Raw genomic sequence first — 10,743 nt, forward strand, 5'->3', positions numbered from 1 at the left:
TCCATAGTTTCCACAGTTAAGAGCGAGGATGAGGATGAAACCAACTTTATGCACGTAATTCAGTAATTCAGCGGGTGAAGTTCCGTGGGTAGCTACGATATACGCAGGACGAACGTAAAGTTGGCGTCATCCTCATCCTCTTCCTCAGCTCAGGTGACCTTTCAAGCTGACGCTGAAAATGACGCTACCCAGCGTCAGCTTCAGCGTCGTATCCGAACATTGCCGAAGTGACGCTTCCTGCAGCTGATGACGGATAAATGATAAAATTCGCCCAAAAACTTACGAAAATAACAACTCTATTCTTTCACAACTTTCTTTTGAATAGTAAAACTGGTTCGCAGGTAATATTTTATCCTTAGAATATCTAATGAAGAATAGTCTTTTGGTAGTGTTCGTAATTTTCAGTCCATGATCCGTGGATATGTTTGTTGGTGTCCTGTCAACTCTTGTGTTAAGATTTTCCCAACTTTGGTGCTAAGAAGGCATACATGGTCCGAAAATGTGTAAAAATCGCCACTATGAGAGTCGATATGAAAGCCCTAATTATTTAGAGGACATAAAAAACAACTAACTTGTATAATTATGACTTGAGGCCTGAAAAGTCGACGTATTAAACATAGACAGCATTCGAACTTTAAGGGCTAAGAATATTATGTTGTAACTACATCGTGAGAAATGGATACTAGAGGAGAAGTGACTAAATATTATGAAATACAAACTACACTGTGTTTTGATTAACATTTAAAGTGATATGAAACTTGGAGCACCTTTTTACAGTCGTTTTTACACTTATAATCCCATCAGACGCAGTCGGGAATAATTGGATCTGACGCTGGTGAGGCTTACGCTGTAGCGTCATCCTCATCCTCACTTTCACGTGACCCCCTGAGGCTGAGGGTGATGGATGACGATGACGACGACAACTTTACGCTCGTATACGCAGGGCCGGTGTGCAGCTGTGGTGTATCGATCGCGCTCGGGTAAGGGGTTAGTCAACGCCACAGAACGGCTGCAAGTCGACCCATGGGCTTTATCGTTAGTTTACATCAGCACCGATCGGTGTCGCTGATTTATCGGTAGTTTAGTACAGCATAGATCCGTGTCACTGATAGCGCTATCAAAATAATAAAATGTATTAGCCTGAATTACTCAATCTGTACCCGCTTTATCTCTATGTACTGCACATTCTCCAGGCCTACTCCAGAGACAGAGAGAGAGAGAGAGAGAGAGAGAGAGAGAGAGAGACAGAGACAGAGACAGAGACAGAGACAGGCGATTGGGTATAAAAGGTTCTGCAGTCGATTGGGCTTCCAAAAATTGCAGACGTACTGCTTATTACAACAATCATTTAAAAGTGTCAGTGAATTAATGATCAGTGTCAATAATCATTTAAAAGTGTCAATGAATTAATGATCAGCATGACGCGTTCAGCGAAATGTTGGTGTATCTGAACTTCACCGAGGTCAATGTATCCCTCAAGTAAATTAAAAAGGTATGATATCAGGTTATTTACAATCAGTATGCTACGCCCATTAAACTTTCATCACTACTAAACTTACATAGAGTACCTCAGTCCGTATTCATATCAAAGACAGTGTGAGTAGCTTTGAAGTATGGTGTCATCACGTGTATGCTGATTTGCCATAATTCTGCCATGGAAGAAACAGTGTCTCGAGTACATAAGCTTATCTGTACCCGATATATATATATATATATATATATATATATATATATATATATATATATATATATATATATATATATATATATATATATATATATATATATATTTTGCCTATCGCATGAAACAGCCAGTAGAGTGACAACTTCAAGTTCTTAGAAATCAAAGTGCCCTACAAAGAACAACAGCTAGACAAGCCTAGTCAAATACGGTTACTGTACAGGAAGCGTCGTTTTCTTCCAGTAACCGTGCGTCAGCCACGGGACTTCAGCAAACGGGAAAGCTTCATTGAATTCAGACGCTCGCATCATTACCATGTACAGCTTTATTTCAGTTTGCGGTCGATGTCGAAAAAGTTATTGCCTCAGACGGAATTATCCGCTCCTTTGTACATAATCCTTTCTGTTTACTCTTTTTTTCTGCTCAAACGTCAGCCGATCAGGTTGTACCGTGTTACCTTCTTTACAGACCCATAACAATGAGCAACCAATCAAACAAGTGATAAATAATTGATCGAACGTTGATTGTGCTGACTGATATGAACCATGGCCATATATACTTTTATTATAAGGGAGTCTGAGCATAAGACTCCCCATTTTGAGGATCTCGAACTCGAAGGGAAAGTTAGTTCATAAGCTCAAAAAGCATAGAGTTTACATGTCTAGGACTTTTTTGACAGTGCCAGCATACTCCGGGGTGTCCTTTGGTTTCCTTTGTGGTCCTTCAAGGTAGGCCTTAATTAGGGGTAAGGATGAAATTTTGGTCTTGAATTCCTAAAACAAATACACAAAAAATACTGGTGTTACATACAAGTGCATGCATAGTTATATACACTGACGTTACTGCACTTAAAAAAAGCAGCGATTGATATCTCTGACTGAAGATTTTCTTACTTGGGTTCAATCATACCCATGTAGAGGTTTTTTAGGTTTATGGCGCCCATCAGAACGGTATGTGTGAAGCAACAGCGAATGTTGGATGTTGTCTTAGACTTGTTTCTGGCTAATTAACCTATCTTTCTCAGCAAGAGCAACTTTACAAAGTGACTCGTTGTGGCTTCCCTGACTGCTATGAGCACCATTGTAGAGGGTCACGGTGATTTTGCTCGGAGTGCTGATTGTAATTATGAATAAATACCCAATGCCAAGCAGCTGATTCCCGAATACAACGACACTCACGAGTAACACGGCGGTCAGTATAACCAATATGGGATTGTGGAAAAGTTGAGAAGGGCAAATTACAACGCCATAGTTCAGATTCATTCTGGGGGCCTTCTGTTCACGACCACAATGGGAAATGTGTCAGCTGATAAAGAAGCTATCGTGCTATTTCATACTGTTCATACAAGATGATCAGAAAATGGCGTACCTCTACCGAGTAATTCATTTAGGACGTTATACTGAACATTGACAATATTACCGCACTCGGTGTATGCCCCCGACTCTTGAGACTTTTCAGCCGAGGGTCTAGGGTATATATGTAGTGTTGGCAATATCAAGGAATTTGACCCCGGAGGGGGTACTACCGGTAGGTTCCCATCGAAAGATACACGGGTATGCACCGCCTGAATGGGTGACTTTTTCACGGAAAAATCTCTATAGACATGGGTCGATTTTTCATCCGAAAAACCCTATGTATGGGCAGATAATAAAGCAAATGTTCCATGCTTTAGGAAACCCTTCACATGCAACACAAGGTGAAAATTCCCCAAATTTGTCAAGCAAATCCCCAACAATGGGCCATATTTTTGGAATATACATGAGTAGATGTTTTCAACTTACGGAATAACCCTCCCGTAAATTTGACCATAGACATTAGATATACACGTACGTATATATGTTACACGACTACAGCTAATAATCGGAGCATATGCAAATCTAATATGAAAACAGTGCAAACAGTGCAGTGGCTGTTCTCGTAAGAAATATTAGGGATGTACCATCCACTATAGTGAAGGAATTAGAGACCCTTAAAATTATTAAGAAACCTGTTTTTTCACTCATATCACAAATGTTTTTGGTTTTTTGTTTTGTTTTTTTTGGGGGGGGGGCAATTGAGGAAACTTTTCAAAGTAACTACATCCATTGCCTGTGGAAAGGTAAAGAATAGAGATTATATCACAATCGGGGCAATCTCCTTACAGAGATTGCAGTGCGGCGTGGATAACCTAGCTAGGGAGTCTCTGCACTAGCCCCTAATCTCTGTCACAGGCGACATTTTACACCCACTTTTGGGGTATTGCGCTTTTTCTAAAATACATATTTTCTTCCTTTTTTATATACAATACTTCGAACCACAAAAATCAGATAAATGAAAGATACACCAGTTTCAATATCTATACTCGATTCCGTCACAGACAAAGAGAAACATGGTGTCTCTTTGTATATGTGATTCCGTGAACACTTGCAAAACATAGACCTTGCTCTAGGTTACATGAATGTATGTGAATCGATTAATTATTCAAAATGTATGCCCAAACGGCTGTCAGCTTTGCAGACGCGATTGAAAACGTTTTAGCAGATTATGCATTATTTTTACTAGTGTATAAATGTATTATTTTTACCAGTGTGCGCAAAGTGCTCTAAATATAGCTGGATAGCTCCTATCAAAATCTGAGATCTCCTCCACGTTTATTGTGCCAGTTGGGCACGCTCAGGACTCAAAGAAGTTCCCAGTTTAGAATATTTAAATTTGCCTGCAGCAGAGATTGGTGGGGGCTCGCGTCAACGACTCAGAGACCCTCCAGTTTGATTAGAATTACTCACTCTGCACTGCTTCCACACCACGCTTCAATCTCTGTGTGGAGATTGACTCGGGGGTACATATCTGAGGAGCCATACCTGTAATTTAGGAAAAGTCTGCAGAGATCCAGGTAAGTAGTCTTCTGTATTCAGCAAAGCCTCTAACAGAATCGTGTCTGCAAAGGTCAGACTATCACCAACCAAATACCCAGACGAACTCGCAGATAAAATCTGAGGGGACAAAAGCTGTTTATTTTCAGCAAAAGATGACAAAGTTGAAGATCCTATGAGCATGTTAAGAGCAACTTTCCAGTTTTTATTGTTTTGAAAGTGCGATGTTGGTATACTTATAAAAGAAGACAGACCTTTTCAAATATTGGAAGGTATCTTGGTAGCACTGTCGACTTGATCTTGGCCAATGTTTCTTCATCTGAGCGAAAGCCAATGCCGTAGAAAGACGACTGGAAATCTCTCGCTCCTTCAGCTAAAATATCGACTCTGAAAATACACGAGATTAAGTCAAGGCCGATTTCAGCCATGGAATTCAGAAACGTTTACAAATACTTAATCCTAGTGATGTTGATAGAGGTATTGATTTTGTAACGTTAATTTGAACGCTGAAAGGCTACATACAAGGTCCTCACCATCATTTAGTAATCTAACGCGAGGGCGCTGTGATTTTGAAATGAAGAATGAATGTATATGCAAGGGGGAAAGAAGCTTTCCCCGTGGCACTAATAAAACTCTCAGAATTCATTATTTTCCATTTGTACCTTGTTTTCTCCTCCAATGTTTTCCCATCCATCCCATTTTTCCTGGCAAGGTAACGGACGATACAACGGCTCTGCACCAGATTGAGCCCGTCTATTTCCAGGAGTGGCACCTGCATGAACGTTAGTTCTCATCTAGTTGGAAGAAAACATTATGTGGCATTTAGCCATATCTGTTCCAGAGGATTATCTCTAACATTCATACCAGTTTAACGTGCAATAGAAACAGATTTTACTTCAGGGTTTTACCTATTGTTATGAATTATATAAGTTTTACATCAGAAAGTATGTAGATCTCTCATATGTGCCTGAAAAGTTTTAGTCTAGACTAAAATAATCAAAAGACATCAACGTTCTTGGACATTGGGTGCAGTGGTTCATCGATTCATTTTGTAGATCTAGCGTTTTGAAATCCTAAAGTAAAGTACACATTTTTTCGTTCTGTAGCCTACAACTTTGAACATTTAACGAATACTACTGCTACAGTAATATATTTACCTTCCTTCAGCTTTGTAAGCTGTTCTTTTTCAGTCAAAAATGACTCGGTGAACTTGTAAAGAAAAGAAAGACAGTACTGCTTGATATATATGTGTGACCTGTTGACAAACTGTTTTCAAGAACTGCCGCTTTTAAAAATGACTGATGAAACTATAATCAACGTAGTCTCGTGCGTAGGTCACAGAACATGCTACATTTTAACCTCGATGAAAAACTGCAAATCTTGGTAAATTCACCTACGATATGACAGACACTAAAAAGCTGGTGGGTCAAATATGGGAGACAGCGGTCGTTGCGATGAGCATTTGATCAAATTTCATTTCAAAAGGAAATGACAAGTAAGGCCAGGGTAACATAATATTAAGCGGGTATCAAAATATGCAAATCTCGTCATTAGCATAGCATTATAAACAAACTGACGGGAAGTAAAAAATGTCAAAGATTTGACAGACAGAAAGCTAGGCCTATTTGATAAGCTCAATATCATAAAAAGTGAAGCCTTGTATAAGTAGCTGTGTTCGATCTCTCTACAAAACAGTCGTCAAACGAAAATATTCAATATGGAGAAGGGTAGAGCTGGACTTTCTTCCTGTGCTGGTGGTTCGCTGACGGATTTTTTGCTCACGTGTTCACACATGTGAGCATATGTCAAAGCGATGTCTGTGTGCCTGTGTGTCTGTCTGTCTGTCTGTCTATGTGCTCGATATCTCAAAAACGGCTCATCAGATCAGAATCAAATCTGGTCCATTGATTAAGTTTGCAAATGGCAAGAAGTGATTATTTTTTGGCGGGTGTGGCTTGCTAAAATTTTGCTAATTTGCATAATTAATGATTTTAGAAAAAACGGATAGACATTGAGAGCGACTGCACACAATTTGATGAGATTTGCTACAAATGTTGATCACATCAAGATATATCAGCAGTGGGAAGCATTAAGGGGTGACATGAAAGATAGTTGCTAATTTGCATATTGAATGAAAAATCCTAATTAGGGATATATATCTGAATTGACTTGATCAAAATTGACGAAATTTGGTATGTATATTGAAGATACTATGAGTAAACATTACTGAAAGTCATTAAGCATTTTTAAGTCAGCCAATTCCTACTTTGCATATTTAATGAACTTTCCCAATTAGGGTCATATATCTTGAATGACTTGACCAAAGGTGACGAAACTTGCTATGTACATGGAATATACTATGATACAACAATATTGAAAGTCATTAAGCATTAAGCATTTTTACCAAAGCAATTTCAAAATTTGCATAATTCAATGAACTTGTCCAATTAGGGATATATACCTAGATTACTACTAACTTGGTCAAAGTTGGTGAAATATGCTATGCAAATTGATGATACTAGGTTAAAACAATATTGAAAGTCATCTAGTATTTTCACGTCAGCTAATCACTAATTTGCATAATGAACAAACTTTCCAATTAGGGATATATATCTGGATTGGAATAATGAAAGTTGACGTAACTTGCTATGTATATATATTTGAGATACACAATCATAAAAGTTGTTTTAGCAGTTTTGGATAAACTTATCACTAATTTGCATACTCAACGAACTTTCCTTATTAGGGATATTTATCTGGACAGACATGACAAAAAATGACAAAACTTGCAATGAACATTAAATATAAGAGCTTACTAAGTTAAAAGTTTATTTGAAGTCATTTAGCTTTTTTACTTTAGCTAATTACTAATTTGCATTTTAACGAACTTTCTAATTAGGGATATGTCTTGGATTGACTTGATCAAAATTGTTGAAACTTGCTCTGTACATTGAAGAAACTAAAATGACCAAAAGTCGCTTTAGATTTTTTATAACATCCAATTACTAATTTGCATATCCAACGAACTTTCCTATTAATGATATACATCTGAAATTAAAATTGACAAAACGTGCTATGTACATTGAAGATACTACGATATAACAATACTGAAGTCATTTAGTATTTTTATTTTAGCTAATCACTAATTTGCGTATTTACCGAACTTTCCTAATTAGGAATGTATATCTGATTGACTTGACCAAAGTTGACGAAACTTGCTATGTAGTTTGTAGTTACAATATAATATTACCAAAAGTCATTTTTAATTTTGCAAAACATCTTGTTACTAATTTGCATATTTAACGAACTTTTCTAATTAGGGATATATCTTGATTGACTTCATCAAAGTCGATGAAACCTGCTATGTACATTGAAGAATTATGATAAAATATTAATGAAGTTGTTTAGCATTTTTACATTAACAAGTTACTAATTTGCATATTTAACTAACTTTCCCAATGAGGGATGTAAGACTGGAAGGACTCTAAATAGTTTATGAAACTTGCTATGTATATTGATGAGACAATTATGTTGTATAAGTGAAAGATATTTTGCATTTTCATGTCAGCTATTATGATTCGTTTATCTAATGAGCTTTCACAGTTTGGCATATATAGCTTGAAGAACTTAACCAAAGGCAATTACACTTGCTATATAAAGTGGTTATACAATGACAGCCGTTAAAGAAATTTAGTATTTTTATTTCAGCTAATTACATATTTATATACTTAATGAGCTTTGGAATTACGGTAATGTAAGGTAAATATTTTTCATGATGTTGATCATAACACTTACAATTAAGTCGAAAACATGTAGGAAAAGTTTAAATAAACATACAACTGCAATATGTACTGAAACACATGAGCATTTTCAGTTCATATCTGGTCTGTCTTTCACGCTCCAACAATTGAGGGCGTGAAACGGTAGGAGGAATATAGCTCACATCAACTTTGGACATAGCTGTATATGATCCGTCATTTATATGCATCTGTCGAAGTCAAATCAAGTTCCACATTAAATTATTAAGTTTGTCACGCATCACAAAGTCGGCCCTGAGCTCTATGAAGGTACCACGCATGCGTTTGGTTGTCTTCTCGAGCACACGAAGACCAACCTCTATTATTTGGAGCCATGCAACGCTGACATGTGTTGCGTATGAGAAAGATTAATAGCTTATAGCGCACAATATGCTATGAGAGCGCGCTTACTGGCCACACAAGAGAAACATTGTCCTCAACTGGCCTTTCTTTCCCAGTGACCTTGCAGAATGAACTATGAACTGTGGCAGTTTTGAGCCTGACAATATCTCTGTTACCCTGACTAGCACTATTGGTGTGTGGGTATGATATATTCGAAATGCATATGAACGACATCGGTCAAATACGGCTCAGGTGAAAGACCATTCAAGGACCGGAATGTCAACAAAGTCATGAAATGGACACAATACGAAGGTCAATCGCACGTCTATTCTGCAAAAGCAAAGAAGACACCAAATGACAACCCTTAAATAACACTTTCGGGCCCTTTTTTGGAATTTGTACGATCCTTTAAACGTTGAAGATTTGACTTTGATTGCGAAATGTCCAGCGCGTTCTACAGAGAACACGATTTTCATGTACGAATGACCTTGGGTGACCTTCCATGACCAAGGCGTTTGCATTCCTTATCACCAGGCCATAAACGATACGAATAGAGCATCTCCGCTGGACGACCAGCGTAAAAGCGCTCACAGTATTTGTCCCGTAAGTTTATGGAAGCAATATCTTTTTACAGCCGTGAACGCAGAGCACTTACAGGTACACCAGCTGCCGCCAACATGAACCGGACACTCTCTCCGACTCCACGTCCGTTGAAATATGTCAACTTTGCAGTACTCTGATCACCGCTGCCTTGACCCTCCATGCTGATACTCAGACTACTATGGCTATCGTCTGGGGGTTGATATGATTGATATGAGCAAGAGAGGAGTCGACCATTTTGTCATCGGGGGTTCATCTAAATGTGTGCTCGCGCGGGGAGAGGGAGGAAGAGGGAGGGAGGGAAGGAGGTAAGGAGCTGGACGCAATCGGTCTCAGCTGACCCGCTTGGGATATTTTAACCGAGGAGTGTCCTAGTGTCTTGTAGGCCCACATGCCTCTTCTACTCTGTCGAATTAGCAGCAGCAAGTAGGTCGACACTATACTATGCAGATGGGTGCAGTGATTTTACGCATGCAAGTAGGTCATAGCTGACATGTTTGTCGAAATCAATCTTTGTTACTAGTAGAAAATGACTTTACGCCCTTCTTTCGTCTGCGCTCATCGAGGCGTCGTTTTTGCAAGGTTGGTTAAAGGGCTAGCTTTGTCGTTGCATAATGGTCAAAACACGTATACTGTATCATCTCATTTTAGGTCTGGTGATAACACCAAAGACAGTTTTTCCTAAGAAAATCGCAAAAACCAACATCTTTATTTCTACTACAAAGGCAGAATATATTTCATTCGTAAATATACCTTTCATTCATTTTGCTACGTTCGTAAAGATACAATACTAACATTCGTAAACTTTGCATTCTCAACCATGTGTTCGCTTCCAACATTTCCGTAAAAGTGTCGTAGACACTCTTGCACACGTGAAACGTCCTTTTGTATTTGTTTAGAATTACGCTTTTGTTCAACAAAGTTATGAATGTTGATAAACAATTACAGTAACCTCAAATATCTGCTTAAAATGTCAATTTTGTGTTCTAAAAACACTCGTGCTGTGGTAAAAAGAGCTGCTCTTTTCCGGTCATATACATTTTGCCGGCCAAACGTTGCATTCTGTAAAATTATGAAGCTATGTATCGCTATCATACAAAAACATGCATCAAAACTTCACTTATAACGATTGTAAGATTTACAATTTAAAAAAATTACCATTGTAAGAAATTTACTTCGATTTAATTTTTATTTATTCAACATGGCAATCACATACAGCACAACCACCACGAGCAACTGACAAATATCATTGTGGCGGCTAAGCACAGAGACGTTACAACCTTTTTCCGCATCACAGGCCTGCAGTTCCTACCAGTTGTTTTACAATACAGACATAGCAACACCACATTTGCCCGGTGACGTTGTTCATCATTGCACCATTTACTGTCCGCTATGTTTATCGTATTATATACAGTCGTTCTTGTTGATATTCTTTGACATCTTTGAAAATTGTCATTTCGTTTTCGAGAAC

General features: G+C 38.2%; 2 protein-coding genes across 2 annotated transcripts in view; one reads left to right on the forward strand and one right to left on the reverse strand.

The window, feature by feature from the left end:
* Nucleotides 1–2,201: 2,201 nt before the first annotated feature.
* Nucleotides 2,202–5,321, reverse strand: LOC139145502 (glutathione S-transferase alpha-4-like). The gene is made up of 4 exons (XM_070716723.1): nt 5,196–5,321; nt 4,788–4,920; nt 4,522–4,653; nt 2,202–2,454 (listed from the first exon to the last, which is right to left on the reverse strand). The coding sequence occupies exons 1-4, from the start codon at nt 5,309–5,311 to the stop codon at nt 2,335–2,337; spliced, it is 501 nt and encodes a 166-aa protein (XP_070572824.1). The 5' UTR covers nt 5,312–5,321; the 3' UTR covers nt 2,202–2,334.
* The window catches only part of LOC139145500 (tryptophan decarboxylase-like), a 42,143-nt gene continuing 35,850 nt past the window's right edge, over nt 4,451–10,743 (forward strand). The window contains exon 1 of the mRNA XM_070716721.1: nt 4,451–4,553. The gene's annotated coding sequence lies outside the window, so the exon portion shown is untranslated. The remainder of the gene's footprint in view (nt 4,554–10,743) is intronic.

The sequence above is a fragment of the Ptychodera flava genome, chromosome 12 (assembly GCF_041260155.1).
Source record: "Ptychodera flava strain L36383 chromosome 12, AS_Pfla_20210202, whole genome shotgun sequence".
In the NCBI taxonomy this organism is placed as follows: domain Eukaryota; kingdom Metazoa; phylum Hemichordata; class Enteropneusta; family Ptychoderidae; genus Ptychodera; species Ptychodera flava.